Source organism: Neodiprion pinetum, chromosome 2, assembly GCF_021155775.2.
Source record: "Neodiprion pinetum isolate iyNeoPine1 chromosome 2, iyNeoPine1.2, whole genome shotgun sequence".
NCBI classification, from domain to species: domain Eukaryota; kingdom Metazoa; phylum Arthropoda; class Insecta; order Hymenoptera; family Diprionidae; genus Neodiprion; species Neodiprion pinetum.
The window spans coordinates 25,493,153-25,517,162 of record NC_060233.1 but is presented as its reverse complement, the minus strand read 5'-3'; the positions used below and the strand labels follow the sequence as shown (position 1 = coordinate 25,517,162).

Genomic DNA, 24,010 nt, shown 5'->3' with positions numbered 1-24,010 from the left:
TTTCACTTGGATATGCTTGAAATATAGATATGAGATTACGGTCTACTTAAGATCGACCTTTACTTAAAAACCAAAAACATAACATTTTACTTAAAAACCAAAAACATAACATTTTACTTAAAAACCAAAAATATAACATTTTACTTAAAAACCAAAAACATAATATTTTTCTTTCACTCTTCATCTTTACATATTATGCTCAAAATTATAGGTACACATTGACAGTGGAAAGATCAAAGGCCTTAAGCCACACTATTTGCGAAATGTGATTTAATGCATTAACAAATGCTCTGTATCGTGCATGGCACACACGACAACGTTCGAAACTATTATTATTATTATTATTATTATTATTATTATTATTATTATCTACGGCAATAAAATTTGAGTTAAGTATTACTTTGATTTTAGTCTGGAATTCTTTTTCTGGTCAACAGCTTCAATTCACTATAAAAGAATGGCTAGTTTCACAAGTGACTTGTTTATTACTACTCGTAGAAAAAAAACGCAATCTTCAAAAATTTTCTATTTCCTGAACACTAAATAAGAATAGATAAAAAAAATCACTTGTAAAATGTGACTTTGGTTGTTTCAGGAATAAGTGATTCATATTTGCAAGAATAATTTCAAACAATCTCTTCTGCTAGTGTGACCTTTCCACTGTGACATTCTGATGAGATCACGGTCCACTTAGTGACCTTTAAAACAAACAAAAAACATTGTTATACTTCTTCATCACTGTAATATGTATACGCTTAAACTATTCTCGTTGTATAGTAGACTAAAATAAGAAAGGTACTTAGAAAAATAGAGCTTGAATAATGGCAAGTGAATACATTCTTCATATGAGAGTCAAATAATAATTCAAGCATATATTTCTCAAATCAAGTATAATTCTTTAGATAAATTCTTGATTCAAAAAAATATTTGATGAATTATATTTGAAATAAATGGAGAAAAGAAAGAGAAAGAAGAAAAAAAGAAAAGAAAAGAAAAATAAATGAATTAATTTTATATCTCACATTAAGAATGTATTAATTTGGCACTATTCAAGCTCCATTTTTGCTGGAATCAAGTAATTCTGCTTGAATTTTTTTTCTCTCGGTATAATGGGATTATGGAAGATTAAAAATTAAACGGTATTACTCAGAATTTGTGGCTGTATCTTCTTCAGAACTTACAGCCTCCTCAGTACGGTTTTCTGCAGTAGCAGCTACCTTAGTACGGTTCTCAGCGCTTGCAGTTTCCTTAAGACGGTTTTCACCGTTTGCAGCTTCCTTAGTACGGTTTACAGCTTTTGTTGCAGCAGATTTATTCTGTTTTGTAGTTTTGGCTACATCCCTCATATTTCTCAGTTTCGCTTGAGCAAGCCACTTACTTATTATCTCCGCGAATATTACATCTGATGCTCCTGGCACTCTTACACGTACTGTTTCTAAAAAATAGTGCGTATAGTCATTTACCACAAAGCAGTATTTTCAGAGTTTGGAAATTTATTAATTATTTTAAATCAATTTAGTGCATACTCATCACAAGCCGGACCAATCGTAACTCTTTGAAAATTTTTTTCCCTTTAAATCCAGCCCAACTGTATTGCTGAGCTAGTGGGTTTGACATCAATTTTCCAAGCATTTTGGACGTACTTGCATTGGCATCCGTCCCACCGAATCTTTTCAACCATTGAATCTGAAATAAATGACATGACATGTATTTCAATCAAAATATCACACTCCGCATCGATCGCTGAAATTGCGTAACACAACGAGCTTTTATTTTACAGCATACACTCAGTTTCTACATTTTATTTCCATCTTGGACAAAAGGTCGTATTAATTTCAAAAATCAGCTGTAAATCATGAAATACAGAGAGAATTGACTAAACTTTTATGGAATCGCACGTTTAAGGGAAGACCCTAGTGAAAAAAGTCGATTTTTGTACAGTAAGGTTTTGTATAGTATATAAGGTTCGATCCTTGAAAGCATGTTCCATTTCTTAGACTTTGGTAGTACAGGGCTAGATATAAACTTTCAACACCCTGCGATGAAAACTAAAATGCAAGGAGCCTTTCGCAGACCCTGTACGCAGGAATTTTAAGAGGTGCTCCGAAAGGCTCCTTTTGCGTCTCAATTTTCATCGCTGGGTGTTGAAAGTTTATATCTAGCCTTGTACTACCAAAATCTAAGAAATGGAACACGTTTTCATGAATCCAACCTCTTGTACTATAACTTCGCCCCTTTTATACTTCACTCTACAAAATAATGCTCATTAAAATGCAGCATATTGTAAAACATAATACCATCTTAGCACAGAACGTCGCATTTTTCAGTTTTTCATCGAATCTGGTAAGTTCGGCAACGTCTCGTAACGGCAGACCAAGGTCCTCCTCATCTTCTGAATCGAATTCCGCAAGGTGTAAATTATGGCTACGCTCATCCAACACAACCAGTTTTTCATCTAACTCTTTCACATAGTGTAGCAGTTTGTTGAGTTTCGACAACATTAGTTTCATGAAGCCTACATGTGAACATGAGACATGGTATTGAGATTTTGCACAATAGTATTACAATGCAATCTATATGATAACTATATATAAATACCTTCAGTTGTAAAAACGTCATTTGGATCATCTCGCGTCTTGTGTAGTCCTTTATGCGTCGTTAGTTCAGTAACATCATCTTCTGGAATTTTTGTCTTTGAAGTATGTGACGGGGGCAAAGGTTGTGACGACTTACGTTGGTTTGTACCATGATTTGCTGTATTGAAACGTATGGATAATGGTAATTTTTGTAATGCTATCTCATTGTTTGTTGAATTGTGCTGCGGATTTGGGTCGAAAAATCAATTACAAAATGTACCTGATTTTGTCAAAGAGTCATTAAGCTCTGTGAAACTCCGTTCGAGCTCGTTGAAGGCACGATTCTCTTTCTGTAAAGATAAAGTTCCACGATTGGAGTCATGTCTTCCTTCAGAGCTGCTGATTTCGTAACCCCTCCTTAGCGGAGGTTCGCCTAAACCTGTAATACTTCGTTCAAGTTCGGTTGAAGCGCAATTATCTTTCTGTGAAGATGAAGACCCATGATTGGCGTGGTGTTTTCTTTCAGTGCTGCCAGTTTTGCTCCGACTTTCGTAAAACTGTGGGACTGGGGGAAATGGTTGTAGTTTGCTCTGTCTTTGTTCTTCGCAGATCTCTGAATCTGACGAACTGAAATGCTTTTTAGCCTTTTCTCGCCTTCTTTTCTTTGCTTGAATAGCTTCGGCTTCATCGTTCGACGAAGCGGTTTCCTCCATATTTGAGGTCTCTTCAGCTAAGCACAACTTCTCCATCCCTTTCTCGTAGCTATCTACAGTAGGATATCAATTTCGTAAAATATTAGAGAATATCAATTGTAATTCTACAACGAAAAAACTCAGGTAATGTTAATGCACTACTGACTTTATATTCAATATGAAATTATACCTGCAGTGCTAAATATTCTTTTGACGTTGAAATACTCCCAGTCTTTGCCACCATCGTTGGGTATAATTGAACGAATAACAGCCTTATTCACATCATATTGATTTCGGAAATGACTTGGCCAGCAGCATGAGGTTTTGTCTTTGTTCAACCACAGTGTTGGCACTAAGTGTAGGCCATCCTCAAACTCTACTACGGAGTAATTTGCCATCTTTCTTTTTTTTCTAAAGTATAATATTACAATCTTCCAGCCCTCTGCAAAAGTATTTTAACCATACGCATACAGTATCATACGCCACTACCATACGCAATGCATCAACATATCACAAGGAGAAAAAAAATTGCATGACGTATTGTTTTGATTATTTAGTGAAAATTACTATGATATACTGTGGATTACTGGCACTACAACGTAATTACGTTTATAAGGCATTTTCCATAGTTTGCACTTAAGTTGGTTAACGGGCCAAAAATGTAACGCTGAGTTACTCGCTGATACAATTTTGATGTCAAATCTGCTAGACTCGCAAGGTACTGAATAAAGATTATCTACATACTTTAATTCTTTTCCAACTACGTACATTTCGGTATCACTTCTTTGAATAATATTTTTAACCACTATGCACTTGCCATTTTTTAACATACAACAGTTGTTACGATGACTGTCACAGTTTATATTGAATAGGTGACTCGAAATTACTTTGTATTGCAACTTTACGTTAGAACAGCCAGCTAATGGTCCGTCAGAGTGCAGATTCGTGAAGCACAGCTTTGAAGTAGACAAATGATCCCTTGCTTGATAACCTGACCTAGTTACTTGAATCTCGTGATATCTTTTCGCCAACTGTTCCAAAGGTTTTTCGCTTTTCCTTAGAAGTTTTTTAATTGAGGATAAGAAGTTTTCGAAACGAAATGCACTGAATGCATCTAATGGTCCGTATTTTCTTGCGTCAGAGGTCAGGTGAAGCAAATTATGTATATTGTGAGAAACGTGTTCTTCACCATATAGAGTTGCAAATGAAGCAACAAAATGTTTCAGCAAATTCTCGGCATAATCAAGGTGCTCATTGTTTTGACACAAAATTGGATTCACCAAAATTGTAATAGGAATGTGTAAAGTAATGCTAGTGTTTTGAATTCCAACAAAACACGTATTATATGCGAAAGCCGATACACGGCATCCTCATGAGAGAAGCTGTTGAATATTCGCCCTAAACTTTCTCCTAGTGCCTTCTCGTTACCTTTTTCCGCTGTGTGGCGCCTGCGTGGTCACCTGCTGCGCAGTGGGGACTGCGTCTATCGCCATAGCGGCTCTCATCCAGCAAGATCCTTGCTAGGATGCCGTGTATCGGCTTTCGCATATAATACGTGTTTTGTTGGAATTCAAAACACTAGCATTATATGCTTTCGGCCGATACACGGCATCCTCATGAGAGACGTGTTTGTTATCTGCTGGTGACCCCTCAACGCTATGTGATGTTGAGAATTGTAAAGCTGATGGTTTAGTGGGTAATTAGCTTTTCTATTTCTTTATTGCACATAATAGAGATTTATATACTTTATCTTGATTATATCTTTTTTTTTTTTTTTTTAAACTATCTTTGGTAACATTTAAGTAGGAATAATTCTTATGTTGGAGTAAAATTAGTGAATAATAAACTGGAATTGCCCTGATCCGAGCCCGTCACCTATCTACAGTAATGCTTTCTGAATGTTTCGACACATTTCCAATTTCCTCTGTCCAGAATGTCCTGAATTGGTATATTGTCCAGCCATCCACGAGAAGCGACAGCCGATCTGATACTCCCTGGGGAAGCATCTATCCCCGCTGCTTTAAGGACGGATCGAATCCATCCGCCAATGACTGATGTAGAAGCTGGTTTTACAGGTCCAGTTACCGTAATGAAAACTTGGTCCAACCCTTCCGTTGCCCGTCTGTCCTCCGATTTTTTCAGCAACGCTCTGAGCCATGTTACAGGACAGAGCCATATGTTTGGGTGTCTTGACAGCTTCCATCCTGACTGTCTGAAGCTGCCTCGGTCTGTCTTGGAGCCAAAATCTGGCCACAAAATAATTTCGTTGCCCAAGTTTGTAATAAAGTTCTTTGATATTTTTAGTAGAGTAAGGTCGTGGATACGCCGTCCAGAAGCTATCAGCAGCACGGCTGCAGCCCTTCGCGAGATCTCGAAGAACGATAGCTTGTCCGCCGGTGTGCTCAGCCAATCTAGCAGAACTTGAGCATCCCAAATCTCTGTTCTTCTCTCTCTTGGCTTAGCGATCGAGATGGCCTTGAGGACTCGATGCACTAAAAAATCTGATGACAAAGTTCCCGAAGAGTTCCCTGAGCAGAATGTGGCAACAGCTGACTTATGCACTAAGATAGTGCTGTATGCAAGGTCCTGTGTGATAAATAGGTTTGCTAAAAATCTTGCTAAATCCTGGCCCCGTGGTGCCCCTGGATTGATGTTATTCTGCTCACACCAGTTAATCCACCTACGAATAGGAGTCTTGTAGGTCTCTAGTGTCGACCGGCGCCAGCTTCCTTTAACCAGCTCCTTCTCTTGCGTGGACCAGTCGTTGACTAGTTCTCCCCACACCCAACCTTCCACACCTGGAGAGAAAGGCGCTCGATCTCTGGGGGTGGTTGACCGGTCGTGATGTCTTTTAGCACCCTCTCCAACCTTGGAATCGGCATTGGTGGCTCCGTAGATCTCCGGATTAGGTCTGACATCCAGAACGTCCTCTCCCAGCTGGGGGCTACGATCAGTACCTGTCCTCTGCTCTTGTTCAAGTGTGCCAAGACTCTGGGGATGAGGCTGGGTGGAGGGAACACCCATCCCAGTCTGCAATCCCATGGACGACTGAATGCGTCTATGAAGTAGGCGTATTGATCTGTGGAGTCTCTGGAGACGTAGCGTTTGACCACGGCTGAATTCGCTGATGCGAAGAGATCGATGTCGGGGATGCCCCATCTTTTGAAAATCTGGCTTGTTGCCTCTGGTAGAAGGTGCCACTCCGGAAGCGCCCTTCTTCGTGACAGCCGGTCTGCTATACCATTGTATCTTCCTAGGAGATAGGCCGCAGATAGAGTTATTTGCAGGCCGTCGACTAGTTTCAACAACTGGAAGGTGAGATTGAGTAGATCTAAGGATCTTGTACCCCCTTCCTTCTGGATATAAGCTACCAGAGTTCGGTTGTCTGTTTGTAAAAGGATGTGAGTCCTTTGCAGGCTCTGTGCCTGATCTCTTATCGAGGCGTACACCGCATACATCTCCTTTAGGTTGGAGTGCCACATGCTCTGCTGTCTTGTCCAGGTTCCGGAGATGAGGATTCCATACAACTGTGCTCCCCACCCTGCGTCCGCTGCGTCTGTAGTCAAAAAGTGGGTAATTTCGCTCTTGTGAAGACAAGCAGCGGTAACTGTGGCTTCGCTCCACCATTCCAGCTCTCTTATTGCTGTGCGTGGAACTGACAGCTTCTCCCGCGGCCTCCCCTGTCGAAAGGTCATAGAAAACCGTTGAAGGTGGCGGCAGTGAAGACGCCCTCTGTCGATGACGAAATTGGCAAAATTCAACTGGCCTAGAAGGCACTGGATCTGTTTCAGGGTACAGCTCCCCCTGGTCCTGAGATCCTTGATTGAGTCCGCAATCTTGCGGGCTTTTTTCCTTGGTAGGCTGATCTGATTGTTCTGGGTGTTCCAGACAATTCCCAGAAACTCCAGCTTCTGGCATGGGATTAATGCACATTTGTGATGGTTGACTTGCCAACCCAAGTGCTCCAAAAGTTCTACTGCCTCCACTATCTGATGGGCTAAGCTGGTTCTGTTTTGAGAGACCAGTAGAAAGTCGTCCAAATATACGGCTACCCTCATACCTTGCGCACGAAGGATTTCCGCAATCCAATTCGTGATAGTCGCGAAGATTTGAGGGGCAGATGAGAGGCCAAAGGGCAAGCTCGTCATCTGAAACAGCTTCTTGTCGTATACGATACGAAGGAGATGTCTGTGGGATGCAGCAATTGGTACATGGAAATACGCTTGGGATAGGTCTATCCGAGTCATCCAGTCTCCGTCCTGTAAAAAGTCTGGAATTCTGAAGTGAGAGATTAGTTGGAATTTCCTTACTCTCACGTGGTTGTTGAGACCACGCAAGTCGAAAATGGGCCTCACTCCTCCGCTGCTCTTGGGGAGCAGGAACATCTTTGAAACAAAGCTTGCTCCGACTTTCTTTGGTTGTTCTAAAATTCTTTGGCATTGTAAGAGATTGATCTGTTCTGACATCTCTGGGGATACTTTTGTTGCAAATCTGGAGTGTCTCCAATTGTTTATGAGAGGTGGTTTGGATATTAATGGAATTCTTGTACCTGTTATTAGTTTTAAGATGACCGAAGGAGCTTCCGGTTTCCTCCATCTCTCCTGGAAGCCAGCTAGCTGACCTCCCACGAACTTTGGCAGCGACGGCTGGTCATTTCCCTTGTTTCTTGTGAAAGGAATTTTCGGTCTTACCCTTAAAATCCTTCTTTCCCCCGCTTCTGGTCTTGAAGTTGTTCTGCTGTGGGTTGAAATTCTCCTTAGAATTTTGGTATGTTCTGTTTGGGAATCGAAAGGAGTGCCTATTTGACTTTGCTGAAGTGAAATCCTTCTTGATGGTAGGTTTCTTGGTCATCATGTACGATGGAGTGTTTAGCCATGTCTGAGAGCCCCCTAACGACTGGATTAAAAGCTGCAGTTTCTCTTTACCAAACAGGTACTCAGCACTGGGCGGAACCTGCCGCAACGCAGCCCGAACCGTCTTGTTGGGCACCTCATCGAGTAAGCGCTCTCTCCTGTTTTCGATACATTCGGCCCTCTTCCCACATATAACTTGGAGGATCTGATCAAAGTTCTTGGACATTTGTGAGCCCGCGCCAAATGTTGATGTCAATCTTTCGAAAAGCGATTCAGATGATAGCTCAGAGGGCTCTGTGAAGGCCCAGTTCACGATACTCTGCAGGCTGTTCTTTAGCAATTCCTTCTGCTCAAGTACTGCGTTGCAAAGACCACCCAGAGCCCGATCTGTTGGGAGTAGCGGATCCCTCTTACTAAAATGATACAGTTCTTCGTTTACCTTGAGTTCCATAAAGCCTGGTGAAGCCGAGAAATTTTTGAGGGCACTTGCGTATCTAACCTCCTTCCATTCTCCCATTCCGAAGCGCTGTAAATTGTCTAGGATTTTCAATCGTTCATCACTGGCCGGGCGCACTCTTTTGCCTTCGTCAACATCTGTTCTAAAATCACCTAGACTCAGGACCCTGGCGTTTACTGTAGGTTTTGACAAAAAAGATGGGTCGACTGTCGATGTAGCTGTCAGATCCTTTGCCTGCCCAAGGGGGGCTCGTTGTGATATTAAAGACGTTAACGTGTCGATCTGACTCTGTAGCACCTCTAAACGGGAATCTGTTGATCGGCGTCTCTTAGGTGAGGGAGGCCTGGAATTCTCGTCCGAATCACCGTAGTCTACGAGGTTGAAGTAGTCTGTCTCTCTCTTACGCCTACTGACGTCGCCGCTACTACCAAGACTCATATTGCAGGGCTTCCACTACCTGGTGGACCTCAAATTAGTTGCAATAGTGGCATGAAATCAGGAGAAAAGTGGCACAGGATTAGGAAAAAAGTGGCCTTAAATGCCTAACAGAATCACATCTTTTCACTGGTTATAGATCATAATCTCAATAACGTGTGAAAAATATGCAAGAATTTTCGATAATTTTATGAAATTTATTTATTTTTCATCACAGTGTGTATCAAATATATCTACATTGCACATTTAGTTTCCAACGTAACATAACACGAAATCATATTACTTTTACTTAATATACTTAAAAATAACATTACTCATCACATTTATTAATTGGACGTGAACATTGATAAAGGAATATAAAATAGTACGTTAGAATATTTTATAATGACGAAAGTATTAGGTACTATTCGTACTTGACCAGAAAAACATTTTTTTAATATATTTAATCCTAGTCTTCTAATTCTATTATTACCATATAGTTAGTCTTCGTTTAACCGAACTTGAGCATATGCTGTGATCAGTCGATTTAAATATCTTTGGTTATTTTTTGTTTCTTGGCAAATAAATCTGATAGCAGTCCACTCTTTCTTTTTTCTACTTGCTTAGCCAATCGGGATGCAACATTTTCTTGAGTTCTCTCTTGTTCTCGTAATTTTTCGGCACCCTCAATCAAACCTTGTGCCAATTGGGCTGCTTGTAAATCCTGGTTTTTAAGCGCTACTTGTAATCGTTTATTTGCTTCTGATAACAGAGCGTCAGCGCTTTGTTTCTTCATGTCTTGCTCTTTCTGTGCTACTTTGAGCTTCACTTCAAGGTCTTCAATACTCTGTTTCTTCGATTCTATCTCTTTCAAATTTTCTTTTTCTTGCTCAAGTCTCATTTTTTCGGCTTTTGCCGCTTCGGCAGTTTTGTATTTTTTCTTCCGTTCCTCCTCTAAGAAGCATGTGTAGTTTTGATGTGCTAAGCGTCCGCTGGTAATTAAGTCTCTTGTTATAGGAACTAGATGGGGTTTATTTTTGAACTTTTTAGTTCCATCACAAATCGCCAATCGAGCATTCAATGTCCTTTCAGACATTGCAGCTTTATCTATTGATAAAATCCTTTTAGATCTAGAGAAACCTCGTTCTACGTCCGCACTACCATGAGCTAAAGCCAAGCATGCTTTAACAACTCTGGTGATTATTGGATACTTTTGGATGTTACTTGAATCTTTCACACTGAAGACATTTTTCTGCCAGTAATGATCGATACGATCTTGTTCAAGTTCTGGTAGATCTTCTAATTGTAGGAGTTTCCATTCATCTAAGAGTGTACTTGATGAAATAGCCTCCAGCAATGGCATTGCTTCCGCTATTTTTACAATGTGTGAGCAGCTTATGGTTCGCTTTATTCTCTGTGGTTGTAGACATCGGCACGAGTAGATGAGATTTGAATGTGGATATGCTTGAAGTGAGGATTTCTTCAAGATGTGCAATGCTGCTTCTTTGTAGTGGTTTCGAGCTTGCAGCAAGAAGTGTTGTCTCTCCTTATCACTCAATGCATTGTCATTGAGACATTCTTGCACTGTTTTATCAATCACGATAGAATTTATTGGACATAAATTGGTGTCCGCGAATAATATATGTCCTTTCATATCATTTTTCTTATAATTCTTTAGGCTCTCAACTTTACAAACTCGACCAGCGAGTGTAAGTATTACATTTTGAAGTTCGTCAAACAAAATATGTATTAAAGGTTCCTCTTTTTGGAATTGTAACGAAAATTTAGTGAAAATAGCAGCACTATCAATGACAAAATAGAATTGAGCTTTCATATCTTTCTGCCGTATGTATTTACATATCGTAAGGTACTTTTGTGATGCCATGAGTTGCTTGCAATCTTTCTTATTCGGGATAAACCGTAGAAAATACCTGGTAAGTCCTTTCCACTGTTCCAAAGCGCGTTGTGCACTAGGTTCTAGTGTCAGCCATCGAGTCGCTACGTGTTTGATGAAGTGGTTAGTTGGAAGATTTTCTTCAATCTGACACTTCTCAAAGTCTTCACAGCGAGATGGCCACCCATGGAAAAAATAGTAAATTTGCAATATGAGGTCACTGACTTCGTTGCCAAGTTCACTGAGGCCTTTTAGAAATGCATTGTGAATAATATGAATATTACACGATCCGATATCAAGTAGTCCCTTGCCACGCAGTTGATTTACTTCTGTATTTAAGATTGACCATACTTTTTTATTAACATTCGGACCATCAGCGCCCAGCATGATTAACTTATCCTGTAGAAAGTCAGCTTCCACAATAGCTTTATTGATGCATTTAGCTAATTCTTCGGCAGTTGCATGACCCATGAAAAATGTTTGTACATGATGGGCAACAACTTCTTTGTTAGTTTCAGAAAAATATCGGACTCTAACCTGCAACTCTTTTTTATGTTCTACATTAGTTGTTTCGTCATATGAGAGACAGTAACTTGTAGACTGCTGAACATCGTCGGTAAGAATTTTCTTGAAATATGGTCCTAAGGCCTCAGTGATTAAGTATCCTAGCTTTGTACGGCCGAGACTGAACTTCTCAGAAATAGCTCCTGGAAACATGGCTTGGAAAACTTCTTTCAAATCATCACATGATGCTGCTGACATATTACTATGGACATTTTTGATTGCCCAAATGATTTCAGCTTTCATATCAGCGTCAAGTTGGTTGCACAACACCATTCGTTGCGGTTCCTTGGCACGGCCGTCCTCAGCAGGAACAGATCCATCCAATTTTAGTTGCTTTTGATCCAGTTTAGTACGAGCTTCCAGCTTGTGTTTTGTGGAGGAAGAATGTTGAATGATAGAATGAAAACCCTTCGTTACGTACGAAAATGAGGTATTGCAGATTTGACAATACAATTCATTGCCTGTATCAATTTGTTTGCACCACGTGGATACCTTATATCCTAAAGGATCATTCCTCAGCAGCCAGCTGCTTTGAAATTTATATTGACGGACCATCGCTCAACTATAAAAGAAAAAGAAAATAATGTCACTCTACACTGAATTCGACTGAATAATACGCGAGAACATTGGCGCCTTCAAATAATAAAGACAGAGTCTGGTCAAGCTCTGGAAATACCTATACAGGGTGGCCACTCAATTCCGCTCACGGAATTCCCTGACATTTCCCGGTTTTCCCTGACTAAAATCATTATTTTTCCCTGACATTTTGATGCACAATTTCTGCAGAAATCACTAAAAACTATAGTAACCTAGGTAAAGTATGGCCAAAAACGACGATACATTCATCTTTACGGGTTGTGGTACAGTTTTATTCGTTGATAAGGAATAAAATTGACGCCTTAAAAACATGACACACATTTATTGAATGATCAGACATCACTGAATCGCTTACTAATAAACTTATAGAACCAAACACATCAAATAAAAATTATCAACAAACACGAGAATTGCATAAAGTTAGTATACCACAGTAAGGATTTTGGTTAGTACATCGTTTTTTTATATTTAGTAAGTCTTGATGCTTATTCGCGAAGGGTTTGTATCTCCCTCTACACCTATACATATTACTATCAACATAGAATAAACATTGTTAGCAGAAATAGGAATTGCACAAAGTTAGCAGTATATCACAAACAGTACATCACAGTACGGATTTTTATTACTAAATTTGTCTCATATAGTAAGTAAGACTTCGTAGTATCACCAAGCGCTTATTTACGAAGCGTTTGTATCTCCTCTTCTATCAATGTTGCTTCTTTCGCAGCGTTTTCCAACACCTTTTGTTTCTTCGCAGATAACTCTTTTACCCTAATCGCAGCTCTTTTTCTCTCCTGTAATGCAATCTTTTCGGCATCTGCCTCAGTGCGGCGTTTCTCCAATTCATCAATGTATCTGCGGTGAGCGTTTCTAGCACTAAGAATGAGTGGCTTTGTAATCGGAACCGATTCCAATCCTCCATTGGCGATAATAGCATCGTATATTTGCCTTTGTGCGACCAGTGATTCTTCGGCAAGATTTTCCACGAGACATTCCTTGTTTACTGAAAATCCTCTCTCTAGTGATGCATTCCCATGCGAAAGAATGAAAATCATTTTCAAAAAGGATGATAGTTCTTCCGGAACCTCAGATTCGCTGAACACTGTACGGAACCAAAAATGGTCCAATCTTTCATTACCAGAAAATGTCTTCAAAGCTTCGACAAAGTGACTTGTAGCGCATAAGTCTTTGAACTGTCCCTGTATTCTGTCTGCGACAATACCAGACAGCCATTTATATTCTACAAATATCTCTAATGTGGTTGCCAGATATTTATCACGAATAGTAGACTGCCCAGCAATTTGAGGATCGAGAAAAGAAATAACTTTCGTAAGTTTAAATTTGAGGGGTGAACGTTGCATTAATTTCTGACATAGTGTGACCATTGCGTTGCGGCAATCCCGGCGAAAATCGCTAATGTCACGATCCTTTAAGCTATGAGTACGGCGGAGAGTGTCTCGTGTTGCGAAACCCAAATCAATTTCTTTATATCCAATAAGGTTTTCTTTGTCAGAAAGGTCCACTTTCGATAAGTCTTTCACAGTGTCAATAATTTCTGCTTTCACAAATCTCGTCATTACAGTCCGCATCGTTGCGATTAAAGACCCATAGAGTAACGGTACCAGCGGTGCATCACATTGAAATTTTCGCAGAAATGGTTCTACGTCTGATGCCAATGACTGAAAAAAGCTTAGTTTTGGACCCAGCATCTTATTTTCTATAGCTGTCGCGACGATTTTGAAACTGTTGCAGGTGGGCGTCCGTTTGTTCTTTGTAACGGCATCAACGTATTTTATAATATTTGGAAGAATTGATATGGCTCTCTCAGCTACCTTGGCGTTTTCGAGCCATCTAATCGCGCAGAATTTTAAAGGGAAGGTTTTGGACCCCGAGTGATGAGTGTAATCCGCGCGTCGCGCTGGCACACGATTAAATAAATTATATAGCGCTCTAAGAAAATCAACCACCTTCCAATCAGTCGCATTCATCCCTTGCTTGAATGCGTTGTGTAATGCATGGAGCCCACAACTTCCAATCTGCAATAACGTAGGGTCATCAGGGTCACCTTGCAGATAAGTCTGCAGATCCTTGTGGAACTTCAGGTTCACGTTGGGGCCATCCATGGACACCTGCAACAGTTTCTTTAGGTTGATTCCACTCAAAGTCTCAGTGAATCCTTGCAGCAAATCTGCAGCCGTTGCATATCCGAGAAACGATGAGCCAAAATATCGCACGCATACTTCACTAGACTTGGAGTTCCAAAATCGTACAGAGATGTCCATTTGTCCTTGTTGTGCAATTTTGTTGTAAGATTCATCAAACCCGACGACTATATGAGAGCAAGTAGTGATCATGTCGAATAGTTGTTTTTGGAAGAATGGCGCGATTCCATACAAGAGCGTATACCCGATTTTGGTTCGTCCAAGTTGTACTTTATTCGCAATTTCTGAGTCAGGAAACATAGATTTGAACACAGATACCGTAGATGCGCTGCTGCGAACAGAGTGATGGTGCATGATCACGTGTAAACACCAAATAATTTCAGCTGTCGTGACTTTTTCATTCATAACAAATGGCTGAAGTCCTTGCGGTTTTTGTTGTCTACAATTTGTTTGTGACGCCGATCGATGTCCACTGTCTTCGATTGGTGTAATGACTGGAGCTGGTTCTAAAGAATTTCGTGATGACGGTCCAGCCGCATCAAGTGGATATTTCGAACTGTTCGATCCACTATTATGTCCTGTTGCGTCATTACTTCGAAAAAACAACTTTAAACTCGCAGATTTTGTTGTGATCGAAACAGCAGACGTATGTTTCCGCCCACGCATGTGACTCGTTACTGACTGTTTTCCCATATTGCTGAGAGAAAATGATGTACGGCATGTTGAACAATAGGCGGAATAAGGGTCTTTTTCGACTCGTCGCAACCAGGAAGAAAGTGCAGGATCCAAAAGCCACATTTCATTGAAAGAAGTTTTTCTCGCTTTGGAAGACATTGTATCTGAAAAGAAGTCTATGCATTGCATGGTATACACGCTGTGAAACGTACTACAGCATTGTACTCAGTAGAGAATTTTGTTCCAGAAAATCAATTCGTATTCTCGCGTTGGATATGCACTTATTCTACATTTCTTTCATAATACAATATACAAATTAATTATTCTGAGATAAAAACATGTTAAAATCAAAAAAAATTGTAAGTGGATATTCTGGAACAAAAAATGTGCTAATATGTAACAATACGGTATACGTAGAATGGTTGTGAGCTGCTCTCTTTACACTTTGATTAGTTCGAAGAAATTATGGTGAAAAGCATTTCAGAATAAATAATGAAAAAATGAAAAATCAGAAAAACTCGCTTCGTGTCCCAGGACCAAATTTACACAGCACTGAGAGAATACAAATACCTATATGTCTGTGAATTATTTCAGATTAAAGAAAAACATTTGCTAAAACCTCGAATTGTTTTAGAAAGTTGAGAATATTTTATATTTAGGCCAAAAACATTGAGTAGACTATTTTTTCTTGCGATTTCCTTCTTTGCGAAGAAAATGAACCCGAGCCAGTTCCCGTACGAAAATAGTAGCCGGAGTTATGAATTTTTGAAAAAACGAATGCGCCACAACCAAGAATGTGAATAATTTCGGAAATATTGAAAATTTTATTAACTCTGTTATCCGAACCTCAACTTTTTTATATTGTTATGTACGCGTTTTTCGTATTTCATTCGGGCATAGTATGTTTGAAGTACGGTGCGACGGATGACCACGCGCAATTACAATGTCGCAAGCAAGGGTTTCGTCAAACGTTCAGATATTACATGACATATACATTCACATGTTTCATTATTTGTTATTTAGACATTTGATATATGAAAAAAATTTCAAACCACATGTTAAATGAATGTTATTAAATAATATGTATGTATATTATTTAATAACATTTATAAATATTAGATATACTTGAATAATCGGTAAAATAGCGTGGGATTACCCAACTTACTTCGATAGTGACACCGTAGCGCTCACTTTTTGAATTCACGAGTTTACGGAAACTAATCAAATGCATAGCGAGAATTAATAATGAGGGTAATTCTCGTAGTCATTATTATTGGTAATGGGTATTGATTTTTAAGCAGTAAACGTTATTTAACGTTCGTTTATATTATTAAACGAACGCATGCATTTGTGAATGGGTTTTCGGTTTCCGTAATCCCGCCATTTAAATTAGAGCTGTACAGTAACTTCGATAACAAATGCAATAAACTGTAGATAAAAGTAGTAATTACATATTTACAAACCATGTTTTGAGTGATTCTCCGTTGAATCGAGCGTCGAGAATGCCGGTGTTTTGATCACTGAACTATAAAAACAACTGAAAGTATCACCACGGTGGTGGCGTTTCAATCACCCGAGAGAGAGATAGCTCGAAGGAGAATGCTGTCTCTTTCTACCAGCCACTGCGTATGCGTAGGACATTTTAAGTCAAATAAAACGCGTACAAAGGGAAAGACTGTACCGATCCGAGAGACAGTATACTTCACCTCCGAGCCAGCCGTATACCGAGTAATGCAGTTCTGTAGAACATATTCTATATAACATTTATCGAGACATTTATAGTCTAGTCAAAAAGTGTGATTCCTCCGAAAAATCGTTCCAAGTCTCCTAAAAATGTGAGCGACAGCTCATTCGATTCGAAATGCGATTCTGAGGAGGACGTTTTTTGCATTTTTCCCACCAATGAAAATTGCAATTGTTATTAATAAAAAACAAACAAAAATAAAAACGACGCCTCAGTTTTTTTGCAATAATTTAAATAGTATAAGCGCTATCGAAAATTTGAAAAACGATTCTCAAAGAGGAAATTTCCAATAAAAAAGTGCGGATTGCCGGTACTCTATCTTCAGTAGTGATAATTTTAATTTAACGTTCAAAATAGGCCACCGCGCGACCGTTACGGCATAGGCGCGCCGCGTCTAAAGACAGTACACCGCTCAAAATAATTTCTTTAGTGTAGTAAATATCAATTCAAAAATTCGGATAAATTATGGTGTATTCTTAACACTTGAAAAAAAAAATGTCCCGTTGGAAAAAAATTTTTAGGTTTATTTTTCAAAAAGTTACATATTCGTTAATTAGTCATAATTTTTCAAACCTTGATTTTCATTGCAAACGGCATAAATGTTTAAATAATAGCTCTTAAAATATTTCGCTTCTTGGAGTCCCTTCTTAAATATAAACTCAACAAGACCACGTTATAAAAGTTTTTAAAAGTTGTTTATTTCTTTCATTATGATTTTTGAAAGTTGACAAGAAATGAAAATTTCCATTTCCGTGGTCTTGTTAAGTATATATTTAAGAAGGGGCTCCAAGAAGCGAAATATTTTTAGAGCTATTATTTGAACATTTATGCTGTTTGCAATAAAAATCGAGGTTCGAAGAATTATGGCTAATTAACGAATGTGTAACTTTTTGAAAAATATACTTAAAAATATTTTTTCAACGGGACATTTTTCTTTCAAGTGTTAAGAATACACCACAATTTATTAAAATTTTTAAATTGACATTCAATACAGTAAAACAATTATTTTGAGCGGTGTACTGTCTAGACGCGGCGCGTCCATGCCGTAACAGTTGCGCAGAACCCTATGTTCAGCGTTAAATTAAAATTACTAATACTGAAGATAGAATTCCGGGTGCTTGAACTTTTTTATTTGAAATTTCCTCGTCTTTAAGAATCTTTTTGAAATTTTCGATAGCGCTTTTACTCTTTGAGTTATTGCTAAAAAACTGAGGCTTCGTTTTTTCTAGACTATTAGGCGTCGGTGAACGTGCGTCTCCACACGCAGTGACGGTCATAGATAAATCAGACCGATGTCTGCTCGTACTACTGAATTCATATGACAATCAGCAACTAAGCTTATAATCGTCAATAAGAAGAGAATAAAAATTGTGACGATGCGGTGATATCATCTCAATTTTATGGACAAGGCTTTTGAAATCCGTGAGTTCTATAAAAAAAAATCCCTGACCAACCGAAAATTTCCCTGACATTTCCCTGATTTTTCCCTGACATACAAAATTCCCTGACATTTCCCGGTTTTCCCGGTTTTCCAGACGGGTGGCCACCCTGCTATACTACGACAGATGCGACATAACCTCTAACTATCAAATCTTTCATTAGAAATGGGTATTAACTTGTTAACTCAAATTAACTGAACTAGTAACTCATTATCAGCAGTATATACTAAATCCACGGCATTGTTATTTGAAATAACTTGCGTACAAATAAGAATAAATACTTACGTCACTTGTATTGTCACTGCTACATAAAACGCGGAACGCGGAGACCACGTGGTGCCTCGGGGGGCTGCTGCGACTAGCGGCGAAAATCCATTATGGTGGCTGTGACAGACGACACAAACCACCATGGAAAATGGCGACGCTACGGCGCAAATTAGCACTAAGCGTACGCGCGGTATTTGAAACCGAATTAACAGCATATGGACACGATTTTTTTTTTCACGCAAATGTTATGAAAATTTTCAATTTTGCAATGAAATACATGTAAATAGTGGCATTAGAGGCAATTTCTGCAAAAAAGAGGCAAAAAAGTGGCATCATAAAAAAAAGTGGCAACATAGTGGCATTAGAGGCAGAGTGGCAGCCCTGATATTGCTGTCGTCTTGAGGGCCTGATGTAGAAGAAGTGTCTGAATCTGACATCCCTCTTCCTGATGTACGTTAAGCTATCCTGACTAGGTCCTTGGATGTGTTATCACCTCTTTTTCTTCGTTCTATTGCGGAACTAAGTTTCCTTGCACCTTAAAATGGCGAAAATACTCAACGCTATGGCGATAGACGCAGTCCCCACTGCGCAGCAGGTGACCACGCAGGCGCCACACAGCGGAAAAAGGTAACGAGAAGGCACTAGGAGAAAGTTTAGGGCGAATATTCAACAGCTTCTCTCATGAGGATGCCGTGTATCGGCCGAAAGCATATAATGAAATGTTTGTACACATCCTCCTTGACAATGTCTTTTAATACTACAGGACCAGTATATAAGAGAAAATTCCGAAATTCAGTGGCTTTTCAGCGATGAACATCACGCAAAGCCCGTGGTCTTCTAGCAAAGTCATTCGGTGTTGTATCACGCAGCGACAGCAGCAAGGCCGAAATTCTATTGACCGATTCCGCCGGTATTCTTACCGATACAGGACCGTTTTCCACCCCAAGCAAAATTACTTTTTTAGTGGCACCATGACATACCAGATGCAAATAATCCCGGGGTACTCCGGATACTGGTCCAAAATACGGCACAGTGTTTAATACCGTATAACCAGTTTGATAGTCTTCATAAATTCTCATTGCAAAATCTTGATCTGTCCTCAATCGCGTATTTGCCGTTAGATTTGAAAAACACATTCGGTTTCGTTTCCAGGATCCTGCAATTGTACATGTAGTACAACTGTAATATCCTGTATGTGGTTTTACATTTAAAACAAAAGATTTTGCTGGGGTGTCACAAATGAGCGCATGCAATCTAATCTCTAGCCGTTTCTCATTGACACGAAATCCATTATTTATCATGGTAATCAGTTCATTTACAAATGGCCGTAGATATTCGTTAGAATCATTTGGTTTATTATACCCATAATAAGCCCCTACAATATAAACTTTTTTACTTATATCGTTCGAGCACAGTATCGGCCACAACTCAGCCTTCGATGATTTAAATAATGGCAATCCATCTATATTCACTAATAAATTAATATTCTGCACATCTTCGTGGCTATCAAGTACCATTTGTTGAATGACAATGCATAAACCAAAGTGACAATAACTTCCATTAGCCAAGGGTTGCACATTCGTTGTTCTAGGAGTTCTTAGTAACGTTCTTATATCTTTCGGAAAACTGTAATTTGTGTATTTTCGTAAAAGACTCAACATTAAATTACATGTATTTTGAGGGACATTTTGTTCAATGGCCCAAAACGCCACATCCTTTTTAAATTTCTTGCATAAGTCATTGTCACTTTCAGAATCATCGAAGGAATCAATTTCAGACTGGCTGTGTACTTCTTCATTAAATGATGCATCGTCATTTGATGAAGTGTGGCTATCACTGTTTGATAATGTGTCAGTACTATCATCATTATCAAAATCGTGAATAACATATCTCCCCTCACCCTCGTTAAAAGTACTGTCTAACTCGTTTTCAGTATTCAATGTTACCGAAGACTCTTCAACTGGGCTTTCTACTACCTGCGCAATTATATCCACATTCTCTAAATCTGCCTCTGTTACCTTTCGAATAATTCGTCTAACATGTCTTACTGTGTAGCTTCTTTTCATTCTGAGAATTTTTGACACGTATTCAACACGAAACTCTTATGAAAGTTTCGAAAGTACCTGTAGCATTGAGCTGAAAGTAGATACTTTTGAAAGAAGGTTGAGGGGCAAGTCTGGAAAGAGTGAAAATAAATATTGTTAAAATACAGATGTGGAGGGAACAAAACAAAATGATTAAGCACAGCAGACTTCTTTAAAATTGTAAATATTCAGCATCATTGTTGCTGTTCTTTTTTCTTTGAATTTCCTATCTAATTATGCATATAGCAATTATAGGCAGTACTAAATGAATTTGTTTCAAGTTTGTTTAGGACATGTAATTGCAGTAGAGTTCAAAGATTTTCTTCGATACCTCCGCAACGAGAGACAGTTACCATTAATTATTCAACTATAAGTTTAAAAACTGGGGAGTCGCGGTGGCTCGTGGGCAAGAGCCCAGACTGGCATACGGCAGAGCCTGGGTTCGCGCCCCTCCCGGTACCACTGAGATTTTTCAAAGTAAAAATACTCATGTACCTCATCCGCGCCTCCCGATGGTTCGGAACCCACCTAAAATTGTAGGGCCACAGTTGAGATGACGAAAAGGAAAAAAAAGGGGAAGGAAAAAAATGGGGCAGACGCCGGGAGGCTTGCTGACATAATAACCTAACCTAACCTAAGTTTAAAAACTGTATGTAAATACAACTCATCGACGAGCAATTAATTTTCGGTAATGAATTATTTATTTCTTTACTTATTCTCGTTTTTCATTTTGTTTTTATTGGATTCTGTCGCTTCCCTTTTTTATAGCTCCTTTAATTTACGAGCGGTTTGAAAACGTTCTAATCTAGTGTTATTTAAGGAACATGTTCTGGTACTGACCTTTGATTACTACGAACAGCTTTTGTAGAGTAATAATACCTGCAAACATAAAAATTACGCTATATCTTACGTTGAATTTCACTACAGAGGAGGGAAATATATACACATTATTCGACATAACCTCGCCATCGGTATGTACATACCGCGCAAGACGACGCATTCATAAAATTGAAACAATTAACACTGATTTAATGTATATCAAAGACCACAAATTGGGAACAAAGTGAATGCGTATGAATTCAGACGTTTCAGAGGGATAAAAGCGTATTTATACATAAATATAGAAATATTCAAATACTTACCAAACTCTCGACCACGCGGTCTTCATCCCAACGCTCGGCCATGCAACTTTATGGCTGCAAATTATTTAGGTCAAGATGGATGCGCGCGGGCGTAACGTCGGGGCGGGCACGAATTGGCGCGAAAACACAACTACGCCACGCGTGAGGTTTTAAGAGCAGACACAAAGTGCGAATGGCGGTAATTTCGAAACCAATTAATTGCCGGCAAGAAAATGAGCTGTTATTTTTAGGTAAATAAAGTACTCGTATTATCAGGATGGCTCTGTTATAAGTAGATATTATATTGTATTATATATTACAGGTAGAATTACAAAAAGGAAGAGAGTGTGTTCGCTTCTAGTATGTTACGCGTAAGAGCTACATTCATCATAGCCAATCGTGGTCACGCGCTGAGGCGCCAATTTGAATATATTTCTCTGTTAGCGTCGTCTTATTTCTGACATGAGCATTTGTAATATCTCTTTAATCAATAGTTTGTTATGATACGTACCAAAATAATAGTGAATAAGAAAATAGAGTATATTTTTTTTTGGGGCGTCAATTTTGTGGATAGGTATAAATAAATTACTTGAATGACTTTCTTACGACTATATTTTGAATGGATTTTTGTTAGACATACTGAACATTTTGAGATCCGCCACAAAATTGATTTGCCCCGTCTCACACCACCCTATGCAGCCCCCCTACTTTCGAATACTGCGGTCACCTAGGCTATGCATAATTGAACATTAACTTTCGGAAAGCACATACGAGGTGTGTTCAAAAAGTAAGGTGACTTTATATTTTTATGAAAAACTATTTATTTATTCATCAATATTTATGTTGTCCCCTTCAAAGTAATCCCCCTCAGATATAATACACTTGTGCCAACACTTTTTCCAATCCTCAAAGCACTTCTGATAAGCACTTTCTGGTATAGCTTTGAGCTCTTCCAGCGATGCAGTCTTTATCTCCTCAATCGTTGCAAATCTCCGTCCTTTCATAGGTCTCTTCAGTTTTGGGAACAGGAAAAAGTCGCATGGGGCCAAATCCGGTGAATATGGTGGCTGAGGCATGATTGTGGTGTTGTTTTTGGTCAAAAAACCTCTCACAAGCAACGATGAGTGAGCAGGTGCATTATCGTGATACAAAAGCCACGAATTGTTTTTCCACAATTCCGGACGTTTCCTTCGTATTGCTTCTCGCAAACGGCGCATAACTTCAAGGTAATACTCTTTATTGACCGTACGACCTTTTGGTAAGAACTCCTGATACACTACGCCACGGTAATCGAAGAAAACAGTGAGCAAAACCTTGACATTTGATCGAACTTGGCGTGCTTTTTTCGGTCTTGGCTCTCCTGGGCTCTTCCACTGGGACGATTGGACTTTGGTTTCGATGTCATAACCATATACCCATGATTCGTCACCAGTTATGACCCTTTTGAGTAAATCAGGATCATCATTGACGTCATTCAACAGCTCCTGAGCGATGCTCATGCGACGATTCTTCTGGTCAAAATTAAGCAGTTTCGGAACAAACTTCGCTGACACACGTCTCATACCCAAAACATCCGAAAAAATTTCATGGCACGAGCCAACCGATATGCCAACATCCTCAGCAACTTCTCTGATAGTGATTCGACGATTTTCCAAAACAATTTTCTTCACTGCTTCAACGTTTTCATCTGTTGTTGACGTGCTGGGGCGTCCAGAGCGAGGTTCGTCATTGGCATCTTCTCGGCCATCTTGGAAGAGCTTGTACCACTTATAAACGTTTTTTTTACTAAGAGTAGACTCACCGTATGCCACTGTCAACATTTCAAGTGTTTTGGAGCACTTAATTCCATTTTTTACACAAAATTTGATGCAAATTCTTTGATCCATTTTTCTTGATAGCAAAAAATCGCCGAGCACACCAAAATACGTCTCACCTTTGTATCTGTCAAAAACAAACTAAACATGCTATACACTTGAAACTGTGTACAGATGTTCGGGACAAGTGTACCAACATAACATAAAAAAAAATCGAAGATCGAACGGACATAGCCCGCGAAATTAGAAAAGTCACCTTACTTTTTGAACACACCTCGTATGTATATATCAGTTTGATGTTGCTGCAATCTTACTGCAATCTTGCTGCAATTATGACGGGCAAGTTGTGTGAATTGCAATATTGCAGCAATCCATCTGCAATGTTTCATATGGAAGCTGTCACTTGTAATATTGCTACAATGTGTCTGCAACGTGGCAACCGCAACTGCAATATTGCAATATTGCTGCAATGTTGGTGCAATATTGTGTGCCGTGCGGGTAATTATTAAGGTAGTTCTGTAGTTTTGTCCAAATCTTAGGAAAGGCCTGAAATTTTAGTATGGTGTAAAAACAACCTCCATGGACCGACTCACAAAATTTGAAACCGATTTACCGTCCCGTTTGGAAGATATTTGCAATTAAAAATCGATCTTTTTG

The 24,010-nt window shown here is 39.2% G+C and overlaps 3 protein-coding genes across 6 annotated transcripts in view; 1 reads left to right on the top strand and 2 right to left on the bottom strand.

Moving 5' to 3' along the window:
* TFAM (mitochondrial transcription factor A) overlaps positions 1-24,010 on the top strand; it is a 126,516-nt gene that overhangs the window by 91,254 nt on the left and 11,252 nt on the right. The window lies entirely within an intron of this gene.
* On the bottom strand, positions 23-21,576 carry LOC124211158 (uncharacterized). The gene is made up of 9 exons (XM_046609954.2): positions 21,561-21,576; positions 21,259-21,297; positions 3,459-3,710; positions 2,857-3,342; positions 2,599-2,754; positions 2,298-2,515; positions 1,527-1,686; positions 1,147-1,435; positions 23-698 (listed from the first exon to the last, which is right to left on the bottom strand). The coding sequence occupies exons 3-9, from the start codon at positions 3,664-3,666 to the stop codon at positions 680-682; spliced, it is 1,536 nt and encodes a 511-aa protein (XP_046465910.1). The 5' UTR covers positions 3,667-3,710; positions 21,259-21,297; positions 21,561-21,576; the 3' UTR covers positions 23-679.
* Positions 22,364-23,359, bottom strand: LOC138190395 (mariner Mos1 transposase). Its single transcript, XM_069133182.1, has one exon. It carries the CDS (start codon positions 23,357-23,359, stop codon positions 22,364-22,366), a length of 996 nt encoding a protein of 331 aa, XP_068989283.1.

Excerpts from the sequence above, each read along its gene's own strand:
- LOC124211158 (XM_046609954.2), bottom strand. The coding sequence starts at position 3,666 with ATGGCAAATTACTCCGTAGTAGAGTTTGAGGATGGCCTACACTTAGTG. Across the intron at positions 3,343-3,458 it reads AAGAATATTTAGCACTGCAG|ATAGCTACGAGAAAGGGATG; the intron begins GTATAATTTCAT and ends ATCCTACTGTAG. Across the intron at positions 1,436-1,526 it reads ATTGGTCCGGCTTGTGATGA|AAACAGTACGTGTAAGAGTG; the intron begins GTATGCACTAAA and ends ACTATTTTTTAG.
- LOC138190395 (XM_069133182.1), bottom strand. The coding sequence starts at position 23,359 with ATGTTGACAGTGGCATACGGTGAGTCTACTCTTAGTAAAAAAAACGTT.